General features: G+C 39.7%; 1 protein-coding gene across 1 annotated transcript; it reads left to right on the top strand.

Moving 5' to 3' along the window:
• LOC115524742 (UDP-glucuronosyltransferase 3A1-like) lies at nucleotides 1–25,489 on the top strand. Its single transcript, XM_030331349.1, has 7 exons — nucleotides 1–277; nucleotides 2,510–2,611; nucleotides 13,158–13,266; nucleotides 15,066–15,597; nucleotides 21,956–22,187; nucleotides 23,652–23,871; nucleotides 24,996–25,489. Exons 1-7 carry the CDS (start codon nucleotides 184–186, stop codon nucleotides 25,270–25,272), a joined length of 1,566 nt encoding a protein of 521 aa, XP_030187209.1. The 5' UTR covers nucleotides 1–183; the 3' UTR covers nucleotides 25,273–25,489.

Raw genomic sequence — 25,489 nt, forward strand, 5'->3', positions numbered from 1 at the left:
AACAGAAAAGAAAACAGACAGAACCCATCCCTCACCTCTTCCCAAGCTTCTACCAGAGCATTTCCTTGGCTGCCAGTGCAAAGCTTGTCCCCAAGGCATACAGGTCGCCGTGAGGGACTCAGAGAAGCAGAGCACAGGGCTCTAGGCACAAGGCTGGAATCTGCAGCTGGTACAGGAGGGAGCATGACAGGCCAGCGGGCGCTGCTGCTAGCTGGCTTTCTTCTGTCTGGGTTCCTGATCCCAGAGGCCGCCAAAATTCTGACTGTATCCTCACTGGGTGAGTGCTGGCAACAGAATCAGACACAGGCGCATCCCAGATGCTCAATCTAGCCCTGCTTCATAGGTCATTCTTTGTGGTTTTCCAGAGCTTGTTTGGATCCCAGGATAGAGGAGGGAGAGGTGGAAAGGCAGGGGGTTCACAGAGGGGTCCCCACTGCTGGTGTGGGGAAGCTAGTTTTGGAAAAAGCAATGGTTTTCTTTCCTCTTTTTTACCTTTTCTGGAGGTGTGTCCTATTCTGCATTGCTGGGGCCAGAATTTCGATCCAATGCTGACCTGGAGACCTTGAGCTGCGTACTCCTGGGTGCAGCCGGGATTTTCAGAGGCACACCTTAAAAGTCTGAGGGTGCTGTAGTTACCAATAGAAAATGGAAGGTGAGGTCACTTTCAGGCTCTTGCAGGCCAAGGAAAGGGACTCCTGGGGGTAGCAGCACAAACGGGGCCTGTTTCATTAATAGGAAACCTGGAAACTGGGCAGAGAAAATCAATTGGGAACAGGTCTCTCTTTTGCCCTTGCTGCTAGAAGGTTTTGAAGAACAGTGAAACAGTTAATTCTGTGTGAACCCAGTTTTAATGCCTTTACTTTTGCTGCAAAGGGAACAGAAACGGAACAGGAACGTTTATCAGGATAAAGAGGCATCATAAAATGGAGTTCCCCCAAGATATTTTTTTTTGATCCATTCTGACAGGATACGGGGCTCCTGGGGTCACTTTTAGATCCCCAAGAATCTGGGGATCGTGGGCTAGAAGAAACCATTGAGGTCATCTAATTGGGCATCTCCCTTTTATTTCCTGACAGGGAACCTAAGGGTCAGGGAAATGAGGGGCCTTTTGCAAGAGCACACCAGACCTCCCTGATGTCACACACCTGGACTTAACCTACTGTTTCTTACCTCAAACCTGTCCTCTTCCCCAGACTCTATGCTGTACAGTGGGGATTCCTAAAAATAAGTATTGAAAAAACTCTGTTTTCCATTTTAAATCTATTTTTAATGATAGTTAAAGGCAACAGAAAAAAAGAATTGCCCCACCTCTTGAAATTGCATGTCCTCTGGACTCTGAGAGGGGGCAGGTGTGGTTTGGAGGTGTTGGAAACCCTGCCTCTGCCCCAGAATGCACTGGGATCACCTTGGTGCTCAGGAATGGCTGCCTGTGCAGGAAGCCTTCTCCCCTGCATCCATTTCTTACAGGGGTTAAAGGTGAGCCAGAGAAGGCATCTAAGGGTGTAGGGTTTGTGCTTTTATGTAATCTGTGTTACATCAGGCAACACAAGTATAGATATAAAAAATTAGAATGATTTCCACAGATATACACCATTACTGTAGTCCTACATTCATCTGTCCTGACCCAATCATCATGAGATCATTGTCTTCCAAACAACCCCCACTTTCCAACATAGGCAAATTCTACTCCTTGACCCATAGATTCAAGCAAAGTGCTCCATGATATTACATGGTTTTAGACATTGGTGTGATAATCTGCACCTCCACAGAGAATCACACTTCTATTTCCTTAGGATCCCAGGATTTTCCTATGTTGGGTGATGTCCCAGTTTTATATACATACAGGAATCTACAGTTCTACCCAAAGGGTCCACAGTTATCCTGAATGCTTTAAATTTGATGTTTAGTAAAATGCAGGACCCAACTGAGGAACATCCTGCCAAATATATTTGAATCTGAAGAATCTTGGCTCTGAGCAGTGGCTCTATCCACTTCTGCTTCTGTGGCTTGGACTGATATTCATGTTCCCATGTTTCTGGCTTCCATGTTAACATAAATTTCCAGACAGAAGGATTCCAGAAATAGCTTTGATTGACTGTCCTTTAGAAACCCATTATTCTCACATACATAGTCTTGTGCCAAAATTTTCCACAAATTTCCTTTCCTAAAGGACACAGTACCTCCATAAAGGCAGCCTAAATTGCAGCATGTGCCTAGGATTGGGAACTCTTTTAGGCTTAAGCATAGAGAAGGTCATCTCACTGGCATGGAGATCTGGAAGTGCAAAAAGGAATCTTTCATATAAGATTGCTACAAATTAAGACTTGGTCAGAAAGAAGGAGGGTATCTGGTCTGGGGTTTACCCAAAATGAAACCAAAGGACTAAAATAACTCATCTTCTACTGACCACCAATTCTCTGCTACCTTATCCTGGATCTCCATTCCCCCACATCAATTTCAGACCCTCTGTTCTCACCTTCACAAAAATAAAATTTTGTATTATTCCTAGGTGGAAGCCATTATCTACTGCTGGACCGGGTATCTCAGATTCTTCAAGATCATGGTCATAATGTCACCATGCTTCTTTATGGAGGAGATTATTTAATCCTAAGTAAGTTTTTTCTGGTAATTATTAAATTTATCTATCCCAGTAAAGGATATACAATGTCTTTTGTTTGTTTGTTTGTTTTGTTTTTTTCAATATATGAAATTTATTGAAAAATAAATTGTTTTGACAATTTGTCAAATTTATTTGACAATAAATCTTTTCCCATTCCGTAGGTTGCCTTTTAGTTTTGTTGGTTGTTTCCTTTGCTGTACAGAAGCTTTTTATCTTCATAAGGTCCCAGTAGTTCATTTTTGCTTTTAATTCCTTTGCCTTTGGGGATGTGTCAAGTAAGAAATTGCTACGGCTGAGGTCAGAGAGGTCTTTTCCTGCTTTCTCCTCTAGGGTTTTGATGGTTTCCTGTCTCACATTCAGGTCCTTTATCCATTTTGAGTTTATTTTTGTGAATGGTGTGAGAAAGTGGTCTAGTTTCAATCTTCTGCATGTTGCTGTCCAGTTCTCCCAGCACCATTTGTTAAAGAGACTGTCTTTTTTCCATTGGATGTTCTTTCCTGCTTTGTCAAAGATTAGTTGGCCATACGTTTGTGGGTCTAGTTCTGGGATTTCTATTCTATTCCATTGGTCTATGTGTCTGTTTTTGTGCCAATACCATGCTGTCTTGATGATTACAGCTTTGTAGTCGAGGCTAAAGTCTGGGATTGTGATCCTCCTGCTTTGGTCTTTTTCTTCAAAATTACTTTGGCTATTCGGGGCCTTTTGTGGTTCCATATGAATTTTAAGATTGCTTGTTCTAGTTTTGAGAAGAATGCTGGTGCAATTTTGATTGGGATTGCATTGAATGTGTAGATAGCTTTGGGTAGTATTGACATTTTGACAATATTTATTCTTCCAATCCATGAGCAGGGAATGTCTTTCCATTTCTTTATATCTTCTTCAATTTCCTTCATAAGCTTTCTATAGTTTTCAGCATACAGATCGTGTACATCTTTGGTTAGATTTATCCCTAGGTATTTTATGCTTCTTGGTGCAATTGTGAATGGGATCAGTTTCTTTATTTGTCTTTCTGTTGCTTCATTGTTAGTGTATAAGAATGCAACTGATTTCTGTACATTGATTTTGTATCCTGCAACTTTGCTGAATTCATGTATCAGTTCTAGCAGACTTTTGGTGGAGTCTATCGGATTTTCCATGTATAGTATTATGTCATCTGCAAAAAGCGAAAGCTTGACTTCATCTTTGCCAATTTTGATGCCTTTGATTTCCTTTTGTTGTCTGATTGCTGATGCTAGCACTTCCAACACTATGTTAAACAACAGCGGTGAGAGTGGACATCCCTGTCATGTTCCTGATCTCAGGGAAAAAGCTCTCAGTTTTTCCCCATTGAGGATGATGTTAGCTGTGGGCTTTTCACAAATGGCTTTCATGATCTTTAAGTATGTTCCTTCTATCCTGACTTTCTCGAGGGTTTTTATTAAGAAAGGGTGCTGAATTTTGTCAACTGCCTTTTCTGCATCGATTGACAGGATCATATGGTTCTTATCTTTACTTTTATTAATGTGATGTATCATGTTGATTGATTTGCGAATGTTGAACCAGCCCTGCATCCCAGGAATGAATCCCACTTGATCATGGTGAATAATTCTTTTTATATGCTGTTGAATTCGATTTGCTAGTATCTTATTGAGAATTTTTGCATCAATATTCATCAGGGATATTGGCCTGTAGTTCTCTTTTTTTACTGGGTCTCTGTCTGGTTTAGGAACCAAAGTAATACTGGCTTCACAGAATGAGTCTGGAAGTTTTCCTTCCCTTTCTATTTTTTGGAATAGCTTGAGAAGGATAGGTATTATCTCTGCTTTAAACGCCTGGTAGAACTCCCCAAGGAAGACATCTGGTCCTGGACTCTTATTTGTTGGGAGATTTTTGATGCCTGATTCAATTTCTTTGCTGGTTATGGGTCTGTTCAAGCTTTCTATTTCCTCCGGACTGAGTTTTGGAAGGGTGTGGGTGTTTAGGAATTTGTCCATTGCTTCCAGGTTGTCCAGTGTGTTGGCATATAGTTTTTCATAGTATTCCCTGATAATTGCTTGTATCTCTGAGGGATTGGTTGTAATAATTCCATTTTCATTCATGATTTTATCTATTTGGGTCCTCTCCCTTTTATTTTTGAGAAGCCTGGCTAGAGGTTTATCAATTTTGTTTATTTTTTCAAACAACCAACTCTTGGTTTCGTTGATCTGCTCTACAGTTTTTTAGATTCTATATTGTTTATTTCTGCTCTGATCTTTATGATTTCTCTTCTTCTGCTGGGTTTAGGCTGTCTTTGCTGTTCTGCTCTATTTCCTTTCGGTGTGCTGTTAGATTTTGTATTTGGGATTTTTCTTGTTTCTTGAGATAGGCCTGGATTGCAATGTATTTTCCTCTCAGGACTGCCTTCGCTGCATCCCAAAGCGTCTGAATTGTTGTATTTTCATTTTCGTTTGTTTCCATATATTTTTTAATCTCTTCTCTAATTGCCCGGTTGACCCACTCATTCTTTAGTAGGGTGTTCTTTAACCTCCATGCTTTTGGAGGTTTTCCAGACTTTTTCCTGTGGTTGATTTCAAGCTTCATAGCATTGTGGTCTGAAAGTATGCATGGTATGATTTCAATTCTTGTATACTTATGAAGTATATGAAGGGCTGTTTTGTGACCCAGTATGTGATCTATCTTGGAGAATGTTCCATGTGCACTTGAGAAGAAAGTATATTCTGTTGCTTTGGGATGCAGAGTTCTAAATATATCTGTCAAGTCCATCTGATCCAATGCATCATTAAGGGTCCTTGTTTCTTTATTGACTGTGTGTCTAGATCATCTATGCATTTCTGTAAGTGGAGTGTTAAAGTCCCTTGCAATTACCACATTCTTATCAATAAGGTTGCTTATGTTTGTGAGTAATTGTTTTATATATTTGGGGGCTCCGGTATTCGGCGCATAGACATTTATAATTGTTAGCTCTTCCTGATAGATAGACCCTGTGATTATTATATAATGCCCTTCTTCATCTCTTGTTACAGCCTTTAATTTAAAGTCTACTTTGTCTGATATAAGTGTGGCTACTCCAGCTTTCTTTTGGCTTCTAGTAGCATGATAAATAGTTCTCCATCCCCTTACTCTCAATCTAAAGGTGTCCTCAGGTCTAAAATGAGTCTCTTGTAGACAGCAAATATATGGGTCTTGTTTTTGTATCCATTCTGATACCCTATGTCTTTTGGTTGGCGCATTTAGTCCATTTACATTCAGTGTTATTATTGGAAGATATGGGTTTAGAGTCATTGTGATGTCTGTAGGTTCCGTGCTTGTAGCGATGTCTCTGGTACTTTGTCTCACAGGATCCCCCTTAGGATCTCTTGTAGGGCTGGTTTAGTGGTGACGAATTCCTTCAGTTTTTGTTTGTTTGGGAAGACCTTTATCTCTCCTTCTATTCTAAATGACAGACTTGCTGGATAAAGGATTCTCGGCTGCATATTTTTTCTGCTCATCACATTGAAGATCTTCTGCCTTTCCTTTCTGGCCTGCCAAGTTTCAGTAGAGAGATCGGTCACGAGTCTTATAGGTCTCCCTTTATATGTTAGAGCACGTTTGTCCCTAGCTGCTTTCAGAGTTTTCTCTTTATCCTTGTATTTTGCCAGTTTCACTATGATACATCGTGCAGAAGATTGATTCAAGTTACCTCTGAAGGGAGTTCTCTGTGCCTCTTGGATTTCAATGCCTTTTTTCTTCCCCATTTCAGGGAAGTTCTCAGCTATTATTTCTTCAAGTACCCCTCCTGCACCTTTCCCCCTCTCTTCCTCCTCTGGGATACCAATTATGTGTATATTATTTCTTTTTAGGGTATCACTTAGTTCTCTAATTTTCCCCTCATACTCCTGGATTTTTTTATCTCTCTTTTTCTCAGCTTTTTCCATAACTTTATCTTCTAGTTCACCTATTCTCTCCTCTGCCTCTTCAATCCGAGCCGTCGTCGTTTCCATTTTGGTTTGCATTTTGTTTAAAGCGTTTTTCAGCTCCTCCTGACTGTTCCTTAGTCCCTTGATCTCTGTAGCAAGAGATTCTCTGCTGTCCTCTATACTGTTTTCAAGCCCAGCGATTAATTTTATGACTATTATTCTAAATTCACTTTCTGTTATATTATTTAAATCCTTTTTGATCAGTTCATTAGCTGTTGTTATTTCCTGGAGATTCTTCTGAGGGGAATTCTTCCGTTTGGTCATTTTGGATAGTCCCTGGAGTGGTGCGGACCTGCAGGGCACTTCCCCTGTGTTGTGGTGTATATCTGGAGTTGGTGGGTGGAGCCGCAGTCAGACCTGATGTCTGTCCCCAGCCCACCGCTGGGGCCACAGTCAGACTGGTGTGTGCCCACTCTTCCCCTCTCCTAGGGGCAGGATCCACTGTGGGGTTGTGTGGCCTGTCTGGGCTACTTGCACACTGCCAGGCTTGTGGTGCTGGGGATCTGGGGTATTAGCTGGGGTGGGTAGGGAAGGTGCACGGGGGCAGGAGGGGCAGGCTTAGCTTGCTTCTCCTTAGGTGATCCGCTTCAGGAGGGGCCCTGAAGCTGCCGGAGGGGTGGCTCCGCATAAGCACAGCCTTAGGTGTTTGGGTGGAGCAAGCAAGTTCCCTGGCAGGAACTGGTTCCCTTTGGGATTTTGGCTGGGGATGGGCGAGGGAGATGGCGCTGGCAAGCACCTTTGTTCCCCGCCAAACAGCTCTGTCATCCCATCCCGGGGCTCAGCAACTCTCCCTCCCTTTGTCCTCCAGCCTTCCCGCTTTCCAAGCAGAGCTGTTAACTTATGACCTCCCAGATGCTAAGTCGCGCTTGCTGTCGGAACACACTCCATCTGGCCCCTCCGCTTTTGCCAGCCAGACTCGGGGGCTCTGCTTGGCCAGCGGGCCGCCCCTCTGCCCCGGCTCCCTCCCGCCAGTCTGTGCAGCGCGCACCACCTCGCTGCCCTTCCTACCCTCTTCCGTGGGCCTCTCGTCTGCGCTTTGCTCCAGAGACTCCATTCTGCTAGTCTTCTGGTGGTTTTCTGGGTTAGTTAGGCAGGTGTAGGTGGAATCTAAGTGATCAGCAGGATGCACGGTGAGCCCAGCATCCTCCTACGCCACCATCTTCCCTGTATTCCCAGTGTTTAGTTTATACTAATTCAATAACATAGAAATATTTTGTTCCTAGTGTTCCTAGATGGCTTTATCCCCAACTCTTTGGTTAGTTGATGTCACAAAATTACATTTTTATACATCATGTGCTCCTAAACATAAATTATTGTTAATTTAAATGCCCTAGTATGTTAAATTTTTTAGAAAATTTGAGTGGAGTTACTAATTTCAAATAATGATAGTAGCTTTTAAACAAATAATTTTTTTTAATGTTTATTTATTTTTGAGAGAATGAGAGAGAGACAGAGCATGAGCACAGAATCTGAAGCAGGCTCCTGGCTCTGAGCTGTCAGCACAGAGCCCGATGTGGGGCATGAACTCACGAACCATGAGATTATGACCTTGGCCGAAGTCAGATGCTTAACTGACTGAGCCATCCAGATGCCCCTAAACAAATAATTTTTTTAATATACTAGCCTCTTAAATCATATTGAAAACAACAAGGTAGTTAGAGCCATTGTTACAATAACAGTAGCTTTTATAATGCCCATTCTTTTACCTCTTTAAAAATCTTTATTTTTTCATATACCTTTAAGTTACTTTCTGGCGTCCTTTCATTCTTCCCTGAAGAAGTGCCTTGTGCATTACTCCCAGGGCAGTTCTAGTGGTAACAAACACCCTTAGTTTTGTTTATCTGGGATTGTCTTAATTTTCCTTGATCTTTGATTGACAGAGTTGCCTGATGTAGAATTTTTTGTTGACAATTCTTTTTTTTCCCTTTCTTTCTTATTTCTTTTCTTTTCTTCTTCTTCTTCTTCTTCTTCTTCTTCTTCTTCTTCTTCTTCCTTCTTTTTTTTTTTTTTTTAGCATTTTGAATATATTGGGCCACTGCCTTCTGGTCTCGAACTTTTTTTTTTTTGCCTCTAAAATTTTTGATTGGAAGTCTATTGATAATCTCACTGACAATCACTTGTATGCGATGAGTCACTTTTCTCTTGCTCCTTTTAATATTTCCTCTTTCTCTTTCTGTATTTTGATATAATGTGTCCTGATGTGGGTGTCTGAGTTCATTTTACTTGGAGTTGGATGAGCTTCCTGGATGTTTATATTAAAATCTTTCATCCGGGGCACCTGGGTGGCGCAGTCGGTTAAGCGTCCGACTTCAGCCAGGTCACGATCTCGCGGTCAGTGAGTTCGAGCCCCGCGTCGGGCTCTGGGCTGATGGCTCAGAGCCTGGAGCCTGTTTCCGATTCTGTGTCTCCCTCTCTCTCTGCCCCTCCCCCGTTCATGCTCTGTCTCTCTCTGTCCCAAAAATAAATAAACATTGAAAAAAAAATTTAAAATCTTTCACCCAATTGGGAGGTTTTCAGCCACTATTGCTTCATATATTGTCTCTATGCCTTTCTTTCTCTCTTCTCCTGAGCATCCACAGGGCATGTGTTGGACCCTTAGACTGTGTTCCCTTTTCTTAAATTGTTTAACTTTCTGTTCCTCAGACTTGATCATTTCTACTGTCTTCTCTTGAGGTTCACTGATAATGCTTGATGGTTTTTTTGCTTGCTCAATTCTGCCTTTGAATCCCTCTAGTGACATTTTCATTTCATTTATTGTATTTTTCAGTCCTAGAATTTGTTTTTGGTTTCTTTAGATTTTATATTCCTTTATTAAAAAAATTAAAATGTTTATTAGTTTATTTTGAGAGAGAAAGAGTGAGCGTGAGCTGGAGAGGGGCAGAGAGAGAGAGGGAGAGAGAGAATCCCAAGCAGGCTCCTTGCTGCTAGCCCAGAGCCTGATGTGGAGCTTGATCTCACAAACCATGAGATCATGACCTGAGCTGAAATGGAAAACTGGATACTTAACTGACTGAGCCACTCAGACACCCCACCTACCTTTCTTTCAGTGACATTTTACAAACACTTTTTCCTTGACCTTCTCCACATCTTCCCTTAATTCTCTGAGAAATTTAAGGCAGTTATTTTAAAGACATTGTGTAATACATCTGACATAAAGTAATTCTTAGGGACAGTTTCTGTTCATCTATAACTTTCTTTGGATGAAGCATTAGTTTCCTGTGTCTTGGTGTGTCTTGTGTTTTTTGTTGAAAACGGAACATTTGAAGATAACAATGTGTAAATCTGGAGATGAACCTCTCCTCCCTTCTCTTTGCAGATTTTTGTTATTAATTTTGTTTGTTTATTTATGTTTTAAAATTGTTTTATGCTGCTATTGTGTTGATGATCAAACCGAGGTGTAAATTTTACTGTTCACTGTCTTTTCTGAGCCTTTTCCTGGGCATGAATGGACACTTTCAAGTTTTCCTGGTATGTGTAGCTGTTTTACAATGTCCCAGCTTTTAATGGTTCCCTTTCAAATGGGTAAATTGAGAAAATGAGGGGGAAAGGAGGGCATCAATCTTTTAAGACCCCTGGAAGTCAATTGAGCCAGAGAGGGAAGTGGCTGCAATAATAGAGCATGATGCAGAAACCTTGCTGCCTACTTCTTTGTCTGCATCTCTGCGACCAGAGCAGCAATCAGCAATCAGAGCACAGATACTTGATATTTGGACAAGGTGATTTTTTTTTGCCCACTCAGGCTCTTGAAACCTGTGTACAAGCTGCTCTATAAACAATGCATACAGCTTCCTGCTGGAGACTGAGGGCTGGGGGATGGGTAGCTGCTACTGTGGAAAAAAGCTGAAATTGACTAAAATTATCTGCAATTTACAGTTAAAGACTTCCTCTGGTTGGTGGAAACCATCAATTGGCTGCAGATTTCCCAAATAGTTATTTCAGACAAATTCTGTCAGTGGAATTGTTGTCTACATCAGGAGGTGTGTGTGTGTGTGTGTGTGTGTGTGTGTGTGTGTGTGTGTGTATGAATTTTTCACCATTTGCTGTTTTCAAAGTATGTCCAGGAAAGCTCCTTATACTCTCATGCTGGAAATGGAGCCGTAATAGGTGTGTCTTGACAGTGTCAGGGATGGAAAGGCCTTCCACTCAACAAGCAATTTGTCCCAGGAATTGAACTGAGGTGCCATGGCTTGTGCTTTGTGTAGGGCAGCAGCACATCCCTCTATGTGAGTTGCTGTGTGTGTGTTTGTGTCTTGACTGAATGGGCTCCACAAATCTCTGCAAAAGGAGGTTGTCCTCAAAGTACTGTCATACATGTGCTTCTGGAGAAAGTTAAATGTGGTGAAAGATCTTGCCAGCAAAACTAGCGAGTAGGGCTGTTGAGGTAGTCCATGAGAAGCCAAGTTACAAGTTACTTGTACCCTTCAAAGGTGAAGGTGAAGAGACACTAGAGCTGAGAGCTTGTTGAAATAGGAATTAAACAGAATGTATTACCAAAGCTATGACTGTAAAGAATTTATTAGTCTTAGATATAGTCAGTAATTTCAGTAAGATTGGAAATGGAGGCCATAATATGATCACAGTAATCCACTGAGAGGCTCCATTCATTCAGGGTTAAGAATAGTCAAGTTAGGCTATTAAATGGAGAACTAGTGGGGATAATCACTTCTTCGTTAATGGATCCTTTACAAAAAGGGATTGAATCCTTGAAGGCACTCTATTAAAACTCTACTTTGTTGTATTAAAACTTTTAATATGTTGGGCAGATCCAATGAGTTCCCTTTCGTCATGGTGTTAGTACTAAAACATTAATTTTATGACTTCTTATATAGGAGCAACCATAGCTACTGTGAGATAACAACCAATGGCTGTTATGGCTATGGGATATTTAATCCCAGTAGTTAAGACAGGGCATGCACCACTGTGCTCTATCTAATATTTGCTACCTCCTAACAGTATAGAGGTACTTTGATAAATTTTGGTGAGCTCTCATGATATATCTGTTATTTTCCCCAGTATTGACTAAGACGATTAAAGTTGGTCATTGGGGGGATCTCATCCAATGTTAAAAGTAATGTAGAACCTCTGATGTAAGTCACAAAAGCCAATCTGTGTCCTTGCTCTGTTATAATTTTTTTAAAAGTAATGTTAGTTGCCACATATGTCAAAACTGAGACCTCTGTTTTAATTTCTTTCCTGACTCTCCCACGCTGACATTTCCCATTTTTTGCCATTCCTTTCATTGTCATTATATATACTTTGGGGGAGGGTATGCCTTTTAACCTGCTCATATTTATAAGTTCTTCCTCCAAATGTCCTAATTAGCATCACCAAAGCTAAGGGCCTTCCTGCTGGTGATTTTAGAGAACTGAGATTAAGCTGAGTTTGAATTAACCCTTGAATTAACCCCATGAGGGTGTCATCAGTGTTTCCCTATTACTGTGTTAATCAAGGTTTTCTTTGAGCTACAGAGATATCATGAGCAACAGTAGCAAAGGCATTTTCTCAGGTTCTAGAGCACCTTCTCCTTTTACAGGTGTGGAGTACATCAGATGGCATGGTGCTATCCTCCTCACACCGTTCAGTGGGCTTGTAAACTGGAATCAGTCTTAACTCAGAGCACTGTTTATAATGGGGGCAGTCCTTGAGATGTACAACCATTGGTCATGCGGTTCTACCTAGCCTAGTGTCAATCACACGGTTCATGCTGGAATCCAGAAACAAAGTGGATTCTGACACAGAAGATAGGTTTGTGTGAGACACATGACCAGGGCCACTCAAAGGCTAAACCCATCCTTTTGTTTCTAAATGCCAATTATGGAAGCCTCTGAGTGGGATGGAGATGCAGGTTCCCCTCATGGGGTCTGGCTTGCTTGGCTGAAAATCTTGGTCACACGAGGGAGGTCATGTTGAGGCTTTCTCCTCATTTTTCCAAGATATGTCCCAGAAAGTTAAGGAGGAAATGGAGTTTGAAAGCTGTCAACAATCCAACCTCAAAAATGGTGCCAGACTCTTTAGTACACATGAGTTATGGGGGAAATGTCGGAATGGTAAGTAGGACGGCAGAGGACTACTCTTGTTAACTTAGCCTTTGCCATATTTTTGGTTGAATGAAAAACCTTTGCATGTGTCACCTGTACGTAATAAAAAAATATCTCTTTTTCCTAAAAAACAAAGGACTGGGGAGCTGGGATAAAATTAAATCTGTATTTAAATACAAAGCGTAGCACTTACTATATGTGCAACCGTGATGAATTATCTGACACTCCATTTATGTTTGTCTTCTCATCTGTAAAATGAAGAATATCTATACCGTTACATGAAAGCTTCAAATAGAACTTTACTTTTATTTAAGTTCTATATCATTCATTCAGTTGAATAAAAGTAATTGAATTATTATAATGTTCTCAATAAATAGTATCAGATCCTATGACTGAAGAAATGAAAAAGCAGGCAGAAAACCGAAAAACCCTCTAAAAGCAAACATGCAGATATATATAAAATTATTAGGATAAAAAAAGCAACTATGGTATCATGCCAAAATTATCTGCATTGTTGGATTTAATGATATATTTTATTGGTGTTTTTAAAAATTTTTTATTTAGAAAAGAAGGAAAATACATACCAAGTTATCAGTTGGCTTCTACCTGAGGATCATGAAAAAGAATTAAAGGAACATTTTGATTCCTATATGAAGGAAGCTTTGCATGGCAGGTAATTTCTTTTATTCTCTGATTGAAAGACTTACCATTTATAAAGTGATGTAAATAAATGATTGGATGCATAGCTACTTAGAGTAAGTTTAAGAGAAAAGGATGGGTGGATGGATGAGTGGATGGATGGGGAGATCAATGATAGGGGGTAGGGATCGATGGAATAGATGAGTTTTTCACTTCCAATTATTCGGTCTGTGTAGTGTGCCTTTTCCACTGAAATCATGAATGTATTTCTATATAGTCAGGGGATTGTTCCTTCTGGATCTTCCTGGCAGCCCTTCACCTACAATGTTTGTGTATATACTCTCCACAACATAGAAGGCAGGATAAACAACATAATCTGATTGTTGGTAGGCATATCAAAGCCACCATTTTATACTTACTTTTCCTCTCATCATATAAACTCAAGAATGGAAACATGCTTATGAGCATTGATTTTTTTCCTACTTTGAGCCATTGTCTTTTAACTCATTTAAAAACCCAAATGCCTTGATGACACACATTGTGACATTAGCCTGAAAATTTTAATGATTATCTGGGATGTATAGAAAGTTCTTTACCTTTGACAGAAGAGGGAAAAGATAAATATTCATGCCTTCCTTGGTGAATTATAGTGGCCTAACTCCACCTTTCCCTTTTTCCTTAAAAATTTTATTCAGTCATCAAGGTGGTCCTAAAATCTGGCTTTTGCCATAAAGCCTTTCTGCTTACCTAAACCAGAAGACCAAATTCTTCATCCAGAAGAGATGTGTTCTAAAATACTCTCTTGAAGCATTGTATATATCATCTTGTGTTGTTATTCATGATTTTTTTATTATGTCTTGTCTCTTCTTCCCCACTTCATTTCTTTGAAGACATGTTGCACCCACTTATTAAATATGGTGCAGCATGCTGAGCACAGTACCTTCCTGTATTTTAATAGATTAACTTAATTTCAAACATGATGAATGCTGTTCTTTTGAGCAATTTGTAGTTCATTTCTTGATTTATCCACACTATGTAGCAGTCATTCATTATGTAAAATCATTTAAAAATAGAGAATAATTTCAGTTAATCATCTGTTGTCACTTGAAGTTTACAGTGCACGTGGACAACTGCATATTACTAATGAGCTCTCACCTGTGGGCTTTCAGTGGGCTGACATGGTGTAGTATTAAGTTCTTTCACTACTCCAGGAAAGATGAAATCGAAAGGGTAATAATAAGCTTGTTTGTTTTAACTTGTTTATTTCATAGGCTAGAAAAATATAAATCTCATGTTCAGTTTAGAATTGGGATTCTAATATTAGCATCACAAAGTTCCTTGTGTGAGGCAATCTCTCAAGTGCAGACTCTACCAAATTTAAAGAACAAAAAAGGGCTATATTATCAACATTGACGGACTCTGCTGCCAAGTTGCTTCCACAGTTAGGCTGGGAAACAAGATAGTCACTCATGAACTGTCAGTATACAGATGAAAGTTAAAGAGAGCATCACAGAATGTGTCAAGTAGACATGGAACTCTGATGTCTGCTACAGTCAGAGATGGCTGCCAAATTGGAAGGATCTTGAATTGATGTGGGTGTGATTGGCTAGAGAAAGTAGAGGGAAAAAAGTGAGAACGTTTTAGGAAGCAGAAACACATGGAGCAGAGTGACCAGAGCAGATTATTCATTGGACACCGGTAAAATAGATGGGCTGCTGCCAGGTATGGTCTTACTTACCTGGGATATTTTCTGTGAGCTAAAGTTTCTCCTAAGTGTTGTGAAATTAACTCTTCAGTGAATATTTGTCTTTTTTTTTTTTTTTTTTTTAACAGGGAAGCATTTGGCACCTTTGTAAAGTTAATGGAACAATTGGGGATTCAATGCAGTGATTTGCTAAGGAGAAGTGATATCATGGATTCTTTAAAAAATGAGAACTTTGACCTGGTATTTGTTGAAGCATTTGACTTCTGTTCTTTCCTCATTGCTGAGAAGCTTGTGAAGCCATTTGTGTCAATTCTTCCCTCCCCATTTGGCAGTGTGGACCTTGGGCTACCAAACCCGGTGTCTTATGTTCCGGTATTCCATTCCTTGCTAACCGACCGCATGGACTTCTGGGGCAGAGTGAGGAATTTTCTGATGTTCTTGGATTTCTTCTTAAGGCAATGGCGAATCCAGTCTACATTTGATAACACCATCAAGGAACATTTCCCAGAAGACTCTAGACCAGTTTTGTCTCATCTTCTAAGGAAAGCAGAGCTATGGTTTGTTAACTCTGACTTTGCCCTTGAATTTGCTAGGCCCCTGCTTCCCAACACTGTGTATATTGGAGGCTTAATGGTCAGACCTGTTAAACCAGTACCACAAGTAAGTAAAACCTTAGCATTCAATAGGGACTTCATGCAAAGCTCTTCAGTAAACATAGAGTTGGTGGCTCCCTTGCCAGTGGGAACTGGGACTGAAGTAGGATGGGACAAGCAAAACACCTAGAATACACACGTTTACTTTTATTTCTACTTTTTTTTTTTACATACTTACTTTTATGTCTCTAGTCTATTTTATTGTATTCTATTCTATTTTAAATTTTATTTTATATTGGTAAAACACTTAATATGAGACCTACCCTCTTATCAAATTTTTGAAAATACATTATGAATTATTAAGTGTAGGTACCATGTGCCTCAGATTTGCAGATCTTATTGATCTTATTTAACATTATAACCCTTCCTCCATTGAATAGGAACTATCTGTTCTACTTTTCCTCCAACCCTTGAAAACCAATTTCCACTTTTTATTCTATAAATTTGACTATTGTAGATGCTTCCTATAAGTGAAATCTTACAATGCATGCTCTTCTGTGCCTGGCTTATGTCACTTAGCATAATGGCCTCAAGGTTCATGTTTTCATATATTGCAAAATTTCATTCTTTTCTTTTAATTTTAAGTTTATATACTTATTTGAGAGAGAGGGCATGAGCCCTTTCACTATGTTGATGGTGTCCTTTGATACACGAAATTTTTCTTTTGGTGCAATCCAATGCAGTTATTTTTTATTTTGTTGCCTGTGCTGTTGGTGTTTTATGAGAAATCACTACCCAGTACAATTATATGAAGATTTCTTTCTCTATTTTCTTTTAAGAGTCGTATGTGTATAGCTCAGATTTTTAGGTCTGTCATCCATTTTAAGTTGATTTACCATATGGTATAATGTAATGGTTGACTTTCAGTTTTTTGCAAGCGATATTGGATATCGAGTTTTCCAATATCGCTTGCTAAAAAAGACTGTCTTTTACCTAATGAATGGTCTAGAACCTTTGTCAAAAGTTATTTGACCAAATATACCTGGGGTATTTCTGGACTTTCTATTTTATCTTATTGATCTACATATCTATCTTTTTTGTCATACTACACTATTTTGATTACTGTAGCTTTGTAGTAACTCTGGTATCAGGGAATGTGGGACCTCCAACCCTGTTCTTTTTTCCACATTGTTTTGGGTACTCATTGTTTTTGAAATTCCACATCAGCTTATGATAGGTTACTATTTCTGCCAGAAGCAAATGTTGTTCACTATTGATAGAGATGCATGGTACCTGTGGATCACCTTGGGAAGTACTGACATCTTTAAAGTATTAAGTCTTCTAATCCACGAAGCCTGTAATTTGTTTCCATTTATTTGTGTCTTCTTAATTTCCTTCAGCAGTGGCTTACAGTTTTCAACATAGTTCAATATAGTTACCTCCTTGGTTAAGTTTATTCCTAACTATTTTTTTATTCTTTGGATTGTATTGTGAATGAAATTGTTTTTCCAATCTCCTTCCTGAAATGGTCATTATTAATGTAATGCAATGGATATTCTGAGCTGATTTTATTTCTTGCTACTTTCCTAAATTTCTTAACTCGTCATGACAAATTTTTTTGTGTGTGTGAGAGAGGAAACTTAGGATTGTCTGCATATCATATCTTGTATGTGCCATTATTTCTTGGTGCAATCCTCCTATTCTTTCCTCTCTCATTCCCTTGAGAACTCCATAATGCATATATTAATCTACACAAAGGGGTCCTGTGAGTCCCTCACACTCTATTCATTTTTTTGCCCTTTCTACTTTTTTCTCTTTAGACTTGACATTTTAGATGTCCTGTCTTCAAGTGTACTAAGTCTTTCTTCTGTCTGTTTTGGTCTGCATTGAACTACCCTAGTGAATTTTTCAATTCAGTGATTGTATTTTTTGTTTTGATTTCTTTTTTTGCTTTTTTTGAAAAATAAGTTCTGTCTCTTCTTGCTATTATTCTCTATTTGTTCATATATTGTCTTCCCGATTTCCTTTAGACCTTTGTCCACTTTTTTTTTAGCTCTTTGTGCATATTTGGTCAATTTAAAAGTCTTTGTTTAGTAAATCCAATGTCTGTTTCTTCAAAGAGGGTTCCTGGAGATTTATTTCATTCCTTTAAATGACACATTTTGGCTTTTAGTCTCTCTCTTTTTTAAATATGTCTTGTGATCTTTTGTAGAAAGTTGTGGGCATTTGTAAACCCAGTCACCTCTAGTTGTGTTTGCAGGCTGCCATAGAACACCTTCACTAGTTAGTGGGGAATGTTTAATACTTTGGATAAGCCAGGGAAGACAACTTAAAGTCTCCTTAGGTATTTTCTGAGCATTTTTCCTGTCTGGACCTTTGTGTATGCGTTCATTCATCTGATTCTTCCTGTATACTTGGCCAATTTTAATGTCTTAAGTTCCCAAAGAGTCTTACCCAGATTCTGTTCAGGGACATAGGTGTTTTGTTTCTCTTGCCCCAAGATTCTAAATTCTGCAGTATCCCTGCAGATTTTACATGACATTGTGCCCTCTATTGCCTTGCAAGACTCCCACCAACCTGATATCTGAGCTATATTGCCATATCCAGTCAGAGCTCTGAGCCTGGTGAGATCTTAACTTGTCACCTGGGAGCCTACAGAGTGGCTACAATGTTGCAAATTATTTCATTTCTTCTCCTCTTACAGAAGGCAGGGCTACCACTGCTGCCTCTGGACCATGGCATGCCACTTCAGGAAGAGTGTGGGGCCAGAAGAGTAAAATTGCCATGGAAATTCTCACCATTCTGAGTGTGTGTGTTTTTTTCTTCCTGAATGGGCATCTGTTTGGTTTCGGTATATCACTGACTATTTTCCCAAGTCGTATAAAATTATCTGAGTGAGTCTTTAGCCTTTTTTGTCGTTTTTTTTTTTCCTGTGGGGAGCTGGGAGTACTCAGCTTCTTATTATGATGTCATGCTCTGCCTTTGCCAATTTTAAATTATAGATTTACACTGATCTTATAAATGTCAAGTGACAACAAAGCTGGTTTTTACTGGTCCTTTGGGATGATAGTTTTTATAGTGTTGTGCTGGATGGAGTTAAGAAGGGCCAGAATGGTACAACGAGGTAAGCTGGAGACAGTCAACAAATGCAGAGGAAGGAAGATTGACAAAGGATATGAAACTAATTTTTAGGGTGTTAGATCATGAACTTCTTTAAGAATCATCTAGGGTGGCTATGTGCTAGTTAAAATCAGACAAAATAGACCAATGTCAAACCTTTTACAGGATATAAAAGGTATTTTATAACATGTCTAATGTAACAAAATCAATCAGCATAATGCAACACATCTATAGAATGAAGAGGATTTAAAAAAAAGCTAATCATTTCAAGAGATGCAGAAAAAATATTTGACAAAACTAATGTCCTTTCATGATAACAACAGTCAGAAAGCTAGGAGTAAAGAGGTATTTTTTGAACACAATAAAGAGTATTTATGGAACACTGACAGCTTTAACATCATACTCTATGGGATAGACTGAAATCCTGCTGCTTCAGATCGGTAGTCTAAGATGCCCGCTTACATCACCGCTATTCAAATATACCCTACACAAAGCAAGTAGGCAAGAAAAAGAAATAAAAGGCATCCAAATTGGAATGGACAATGTAGAAATGGTTTGATATTCATATGACATAATCTTGTATATAGAAAATCCCAATGAATTCATACAACTTGTGTTTTCATACACTGGCTATGAACAATCTGAAAATGAAACCAAGCAAATTATTCTATTTACAACAACACCTAATTAAACTGAGGAGGCGAGAGACACATACACTGGACACTACAAATTTGCTGAAAGAAATTAAGGAAGACCTAAATAAATGGAAAGACATCTCAAGACCATGAATTGTGATACTTAATATTGTTAAGAGAGCAATACTACTCAAAGTGATCTACAAGTTTTACGTAAGCCTTATCAACACTTGAGTGGCTTTATTATTACTTTTTTTTCTTTTTTGCAGAAATGGAAAAGCCAGCCTTCATCTCACATTGAAATGTAATGGAATGCAAATAGCCAAATCAACATGAAAAGAACAGTGTTTGATGACACACATCTGTGACCAATTCATTTGTGACAAGGGTGCCAAGAGCAATCAATGGAGAGAACAGTCTCTTCAGCAAATGGTGCTGAAACCACTGGATATTCATTCCCATGAAAGAGAATATATTCCACGCCTTCCTCACACCATATACGAAAATCAACTCAAAATGGATCAATGGCCTAAATAAAGAGCTAAAAGCCAAAAAGTTCTTAGAAGAAAAGAAAGGGCTAAATTGCATGGACTTGGACTTGGCAATGAATTTGTAGATGTGACATTGAAAGAATGAATAACAAAAGAAAAAATAGGTAAATTTGATTTCATCAGAATTAAAAGCTTCTCTAGAAGCTTTTAATTAAAGGGGACATTTTATAGAAAATGAAAGGACAACCTCTCAGGTACCAGGAAAGTAAGTTCTCTCATACTGCTTTTCATCCTCATCTTTGAGGTCCTAAGAAATTAGTAGAAGAAAGAAAAAGGAATAACAATCATGTAGATTAGGCAGGAAGAGTTAAAACTGTTCTTGCTCACAGATGACATGATGTTCTATTTAAAAAATCTGAAAGGTCAAGAAAAATATTTCTGGAACTAGCAAGCAAGTATAGTAACATCAAAACATACAAGTTTAATATAAAAAATCCATCTTTTTCTTATATATCAGCAATGAACAGGAGGATGTGAAATTAAAACCACTCTACTATTTATATTTCACCACTAAATATGAAATCTTGGGAATAATTACTAACGAAACATGTACAAGATTTATATGGAGAAAACTACAAAATGCTGATGGAAGAAATCAAAGAGCTAAATAAATGGAGAGATACTCCATATTTATGGGTAGGAAGACTCAATATTGCTAAGTGTTAGTTATCTCCAATTGGATCTATAGATTCCGTGCAATCTTACTGAAAATCACAGCAAATTATCAATTGTGGATATTGATAAGCTGATGCTCAGATTTGCATGGAGAGGCAAAAACACTGAAGGGCCAACACAATGTTGAAGATGAAGAACTAAGTTGGAAAACTGCCATTAGTCATCTCCATGACTTATGAAATGGCTAAAGTAATCAAGAAAGTGTGCTATAAGCAAAAGAACAAATAGATCAATGTAATAGAAGAGAGTACACATAGACCCACACAAATGTAGCCAAATGATCTTTGACAAAGCTTTAAGAAATACCACGAGAAGAAGATAGTCTTTCCAATGATTGGACACAGATCCTATGTCTTCAAAAAAATTAACACAAAGTAGGTCACAGACCTGAATATAAAATGCAAAAGTATGAAATTCATATGAGGTGACATAGGAAAAAACAGACGACCTTGTGGTTGGTGATTACTTTTTACATATAAAACCCAAGTCATGTTCTGTGATAGAGTTGAGAAGTGGGCCAAATTGATTTTAAAAATTTCTGTTCTGCAACATCCCTGTTGTGGAATAAAAGGAGGAGACTCAGACCAAGAGTAAATATTTGCATAGGTATACCTGATAAAAACTATTATTCAAAATGTAATACACACAAATATACAACCATATATACAAATATACAAAGAACTCTTAAAACTCATAATAACAATAAAAAAAATCAATTAAAATTTTTTAAATGGGCCAAACACCTTACCAGAACTCTCAACAATGAAGACAACAGATGGCTCATAAGCATATGAAGGAGACAAATGACAGATATTTCCCCAGCATCTACCTCAGCCTCCAGAATGCCTACTGCCCCCTACTTGTCCAGGACAGCAACTGGCACTCACCTAGGCAATAGCACCTCTGGTCTGTCATTGGAACACTCCTAAACGCCGTATCTGCACAGTCAAGGATGAGGGATGAGGATGACCCTGCTTCTGGGGCCATGTTCTTAACAAAAAAAAAAGAAGTTTCAACGACCTCTGCCTTCCTCTTCTTAAAACATTGTAATATGGATATTCTGAATCTAGATATTGGTGCTGAAGTATGTGTTAAGTGTCCTATGTGCATTGTGGACTATTGTGATACTGGCTGGGCTCCTAAGACTCTCTTCATATCCATTTGTGATTATTGAAAGTATTTGTATGGTATGGAGTGTCCTGAGGTCTCAGAAAAATGACCTCAAGGCCACTGGACACAATGGATATAAGCACACTGTGGAGTGCACTGAGCTGTCCTCAGGCCTATGAGTACAGTTTCAAGGCAGTGAGCTCTAGGTACTGACAGGATGGTGCATTCTGTTAATAGTTAACTTTCATTTTATGAAATGATTTTATAAACATTTCACATCTAGGTTTTCATGAACAACTTTGTTCACATCCTTTCCTTTCTTACCTCTCTCCAGGAATTTGAGAATTTCATCAGCAAGTTTGGAGACTCTGGTTTTGTTCTTGTGGCCATGGGCTCCATGGTGGGCACCTATCAGTCCCAGGAAGTTCTCATGGAGATGAACAGTGCCTTTGCTCGTCTCTCCCAAGGGGTGATTTGGAACTGTAAGCCTTCTAAGTGGCCCAAAGACGTCAAATTGGCAGCAAATGTGAAAATCGTGGACTGGCTTCCTCAGAATGACCTCTTAGGTAAGGACTTACCAGATCTATTTCTCTTTTTCTATTTAGGTCTCTTTAGGGCTCCACGGGGCAACTCCATCACCATGAGAAGGGACGGTTGGTTGCTAAAGTAATGTTTAGAAGACAGGAATGGAGCAGTCAACTGGAGTCCCTGGGAAATCAGGATATACAGCCCAAATAGTTAAAAGTGCCATGTTTGCTTCTTCCTTTCTATTCTAGTCCTGCTATTTTCAGTCAGAAGTGATAGTTTTGTCAGGTTATTTTAACCCTAACATATTTGCGCTGAAGAAAGTTGTCCAAGTCCAACCAGAGACAGTTTGTGGACTTTGAGAACACACATCAGGGGTCTTCTTGCCATTGCTTTTCCAGGGCCCTTGAGAACCTGTTAGGCCATGTGCCATTACAGACACCCTCCCCTTCCACACACACATATTAGCACATTCTCCTATGCTACAAAAGGTATAGTCATACTTTCAAAAAATTGATGTTGATGGTGTCTGAAGGGTGTGCCAAAATATCTGACTGTCAAGGTGAGTAATCTGTCAGCCAGATATTTGGTCCATACAATTGTCTGGTAATAGTTCCTTACACCCCAAGGTTTTCTTTGTCCTTGTGCCAGTTTTTTTCAGCATCCTAACTACCACAACAACTGAATACCTCAGAGGTTCAGCACAAGATTATTCACCCCAAGGCTCACAAACATATTGGGAACTTAAGATAGAGTGTTCTGCATTTTTTTTTTCACAAGGCATGGACTAAAAAGGATTCTGATTTTCAAGGAAACACCAATCGATTCTGATGCACATCCCTGTTGAGAGGCACTGTTTGAGATGAACTCTTCATTATCAACACTTGTTTTGGTTTTCTCTAAAAAAGAGTAGAGTAGCACACGGGAACTGGAAATACTGAGATGGGTGGTCCATCACACCCTACTTTAGAGGATTTCTTATTAAATTGAGGAGAAAGCACATAGAGTGTATGTTTGAGGAATGCCAGGTGAGATGCGATGACAATAAAAGTATTAAGACTTCAATAAGAGGAAAATAATGGGCAGTGAAGGAGAGAGGGTGAGACGTGGAGAGTGAGAGACAGAAAAGAGACAGAAGGAGACACAAAGAGAGCAGACATAAGAAAAGCAAAGAGAGAAAGAGGGTAGAGAGAAGAATGGATGGATGGATAGGTGGATGGATAGTTGGGAGGAGGAATATGCCTTGCTCAACACTGTTCTCTGCAGCTTTCCCTTGGCTGTGAGTCTTAGATGGATTGACTTAGAGGAATCTCTGTACACAGACAAGGCCAGAATCTTCTATCTTGGAATATGCACCCTTGAGTGTGTTCAAAGCTGGATCAGTAAATCCATTTTCTCCACCATACCTTGAAATCCCTTGGTATTTTCCTCTGCCCTGATGCTTTCCCTGGTGTTCTGAGAGTTTTCATGCCGAAATATTCTGCTCTGTTCCTGATTTACAACAGCTCACCCACGCATCCGTCTTTTTGTCACCCATGGTGGGTTGAATAGCATAATGGAGGCCATCCAACATGGTGTGCCCATCGTGGGGATTCCAGTCCTTGGAGACCATCCTGAAAACATGGTCCGAGTAGAAGCCAAGAAGTTTGGTGTCTCTATCCAGTTAAAGCAGATCAAGGCAGAGACATTGGCTCTGAAGATAAAGGAAGTCATAGAAGACAAGAGGTATGCAGCTCTCTGAACTTGTCATTGAGACTAAAAGGAGATATGAAATACGATGAGTACTGTGTAGCACTCTTTTGCAAAAAGGCAAAACTTTAGGGACAGACAATGATATGTGTATGATACTAATACCTGTTCTGTTTCCTCTGAGAGTAAGACTAGGCGTTTAGGTTAGATGCTGAGAACAGTTTTCTACCATAAGTATTGCAAAGACTCTGACCTATTTACACTGGGTCTCAGAGAGGTGTTATATTTTGATGCTGCTTATAGTAGAATTTCACTGAGGCAGGAGGTCTCCTTTTTGTCCCCCAATAAGCCACACTGTTTCTCCAGCCTCAGGCCCTTTGTCAGTGCTGCTCCCTAGAACATCCTTCCTTCTCCTCTCAGGACTGGTTCCTTCATGACCATTGGGCTCATCTTCAATGTCCTCTCCTCAGAGAAGTGGTCTTTGTCTGACAGTCCTAAATGCACTCCTCTCTCACCCCCTTCAATTGTAATTTGTTTTTTCTTCTTAACACTTCTCAGGATAGGTAACTACCCCATTTCTTTCTGCTTTTGCTTTATTGTGGGTCCCTCATATTAGAAAGTAGAGAGTAAGCCCCCTTGGATGGCCAAGTGTGTCTGTTTTTTCCCCTGAGCTCACCGGGCCTAGCACAGGGCCTGCCACAAAGTAGGTTGAGATGAATTTCTGTTAAGTGAGTTGGTAGAAGGACCCATGATGTCTTATGTAAATTCCCATCCAGCACAATGATCTGATAATGAGGATGGGTGGAATATCTTATTAGCATCTTCAGGACATCTACCCCGAGTCAGGGGTATGTTACATCACATATATTCATACGTGTTTTTTCCTTTAGTGTGCCATAAGCCTCCTGGGAAGAGACTTTTCCTTACAGCTTATTCACTGTTTTATAGTTTAGCACTTTGGGCACTAGGCATGGATCTTTGCATGAAGGCACCAGTTTGAACTTCTCAATGTGACCCTGCTAGTGTGGCAAGACCAGGCCAACATTTTTCCTTGAAACTGAGTTTTCTGTGCATGTGGAGGAATGAGTGTGTGTGAGATTCAAGGTTTCTAAGACTTCTATGACCACAGAGGTAATGCCTACCTCTGTGTCTGCCAACAGGTACAAGTCAGCAGCAGTGGCCGCCAGCATCATCAGGCGCTCCCACCCCCTGACCCCTGCCCAGAGGCTGGTGGGCTGGATCGACCACATCCTCCAGACAGGGGGTGCGGCCCACCTCAAGCCCCATGCCCTGCAGCAGCCGTGGCATGAGCAATACCTGCTGGATGTCTTCTTGTTCCTGCTGGTGGTCACCCTGGGCACCCTGTGGCTCTGCGGGAAGCTGCTGGGCATGGTGGCCAGGTGGCTGTGTGGGGCCAGGAAGCTGAAGAAGGCCTGATGGGGGGGCATCCTTGATGGGTATTTGAGAAGCCACTGGTTCTACAGAGTCTCCAACCACACAGGACACCCTTACTGTTCCTCGTATTCCACCTGACGGTGGCACATAAATTGCTCTTCACTTCTGTCTGTGTTTAAAAATTCTTGTGAAACATTCTTGGGATTCTTCTTTAAATTGTAGTAAAATATATATTCTATAAAATTTGCCATTCTAACCA

Source organism: Lynx canadensis, chromosome A1 (assembly GCF_007474595.2).
Source record: "Lynx canadensis isolate LIC74 chromosome A1, mLynCan4.pri.v2, whole genome shotgun sequence".
NCBI classification, from domain to species: Eukaryota; Metazoa; Chordata; class Mammalia; order Carnivora; family Felidae; genus Lynx; species Lynx canadensis.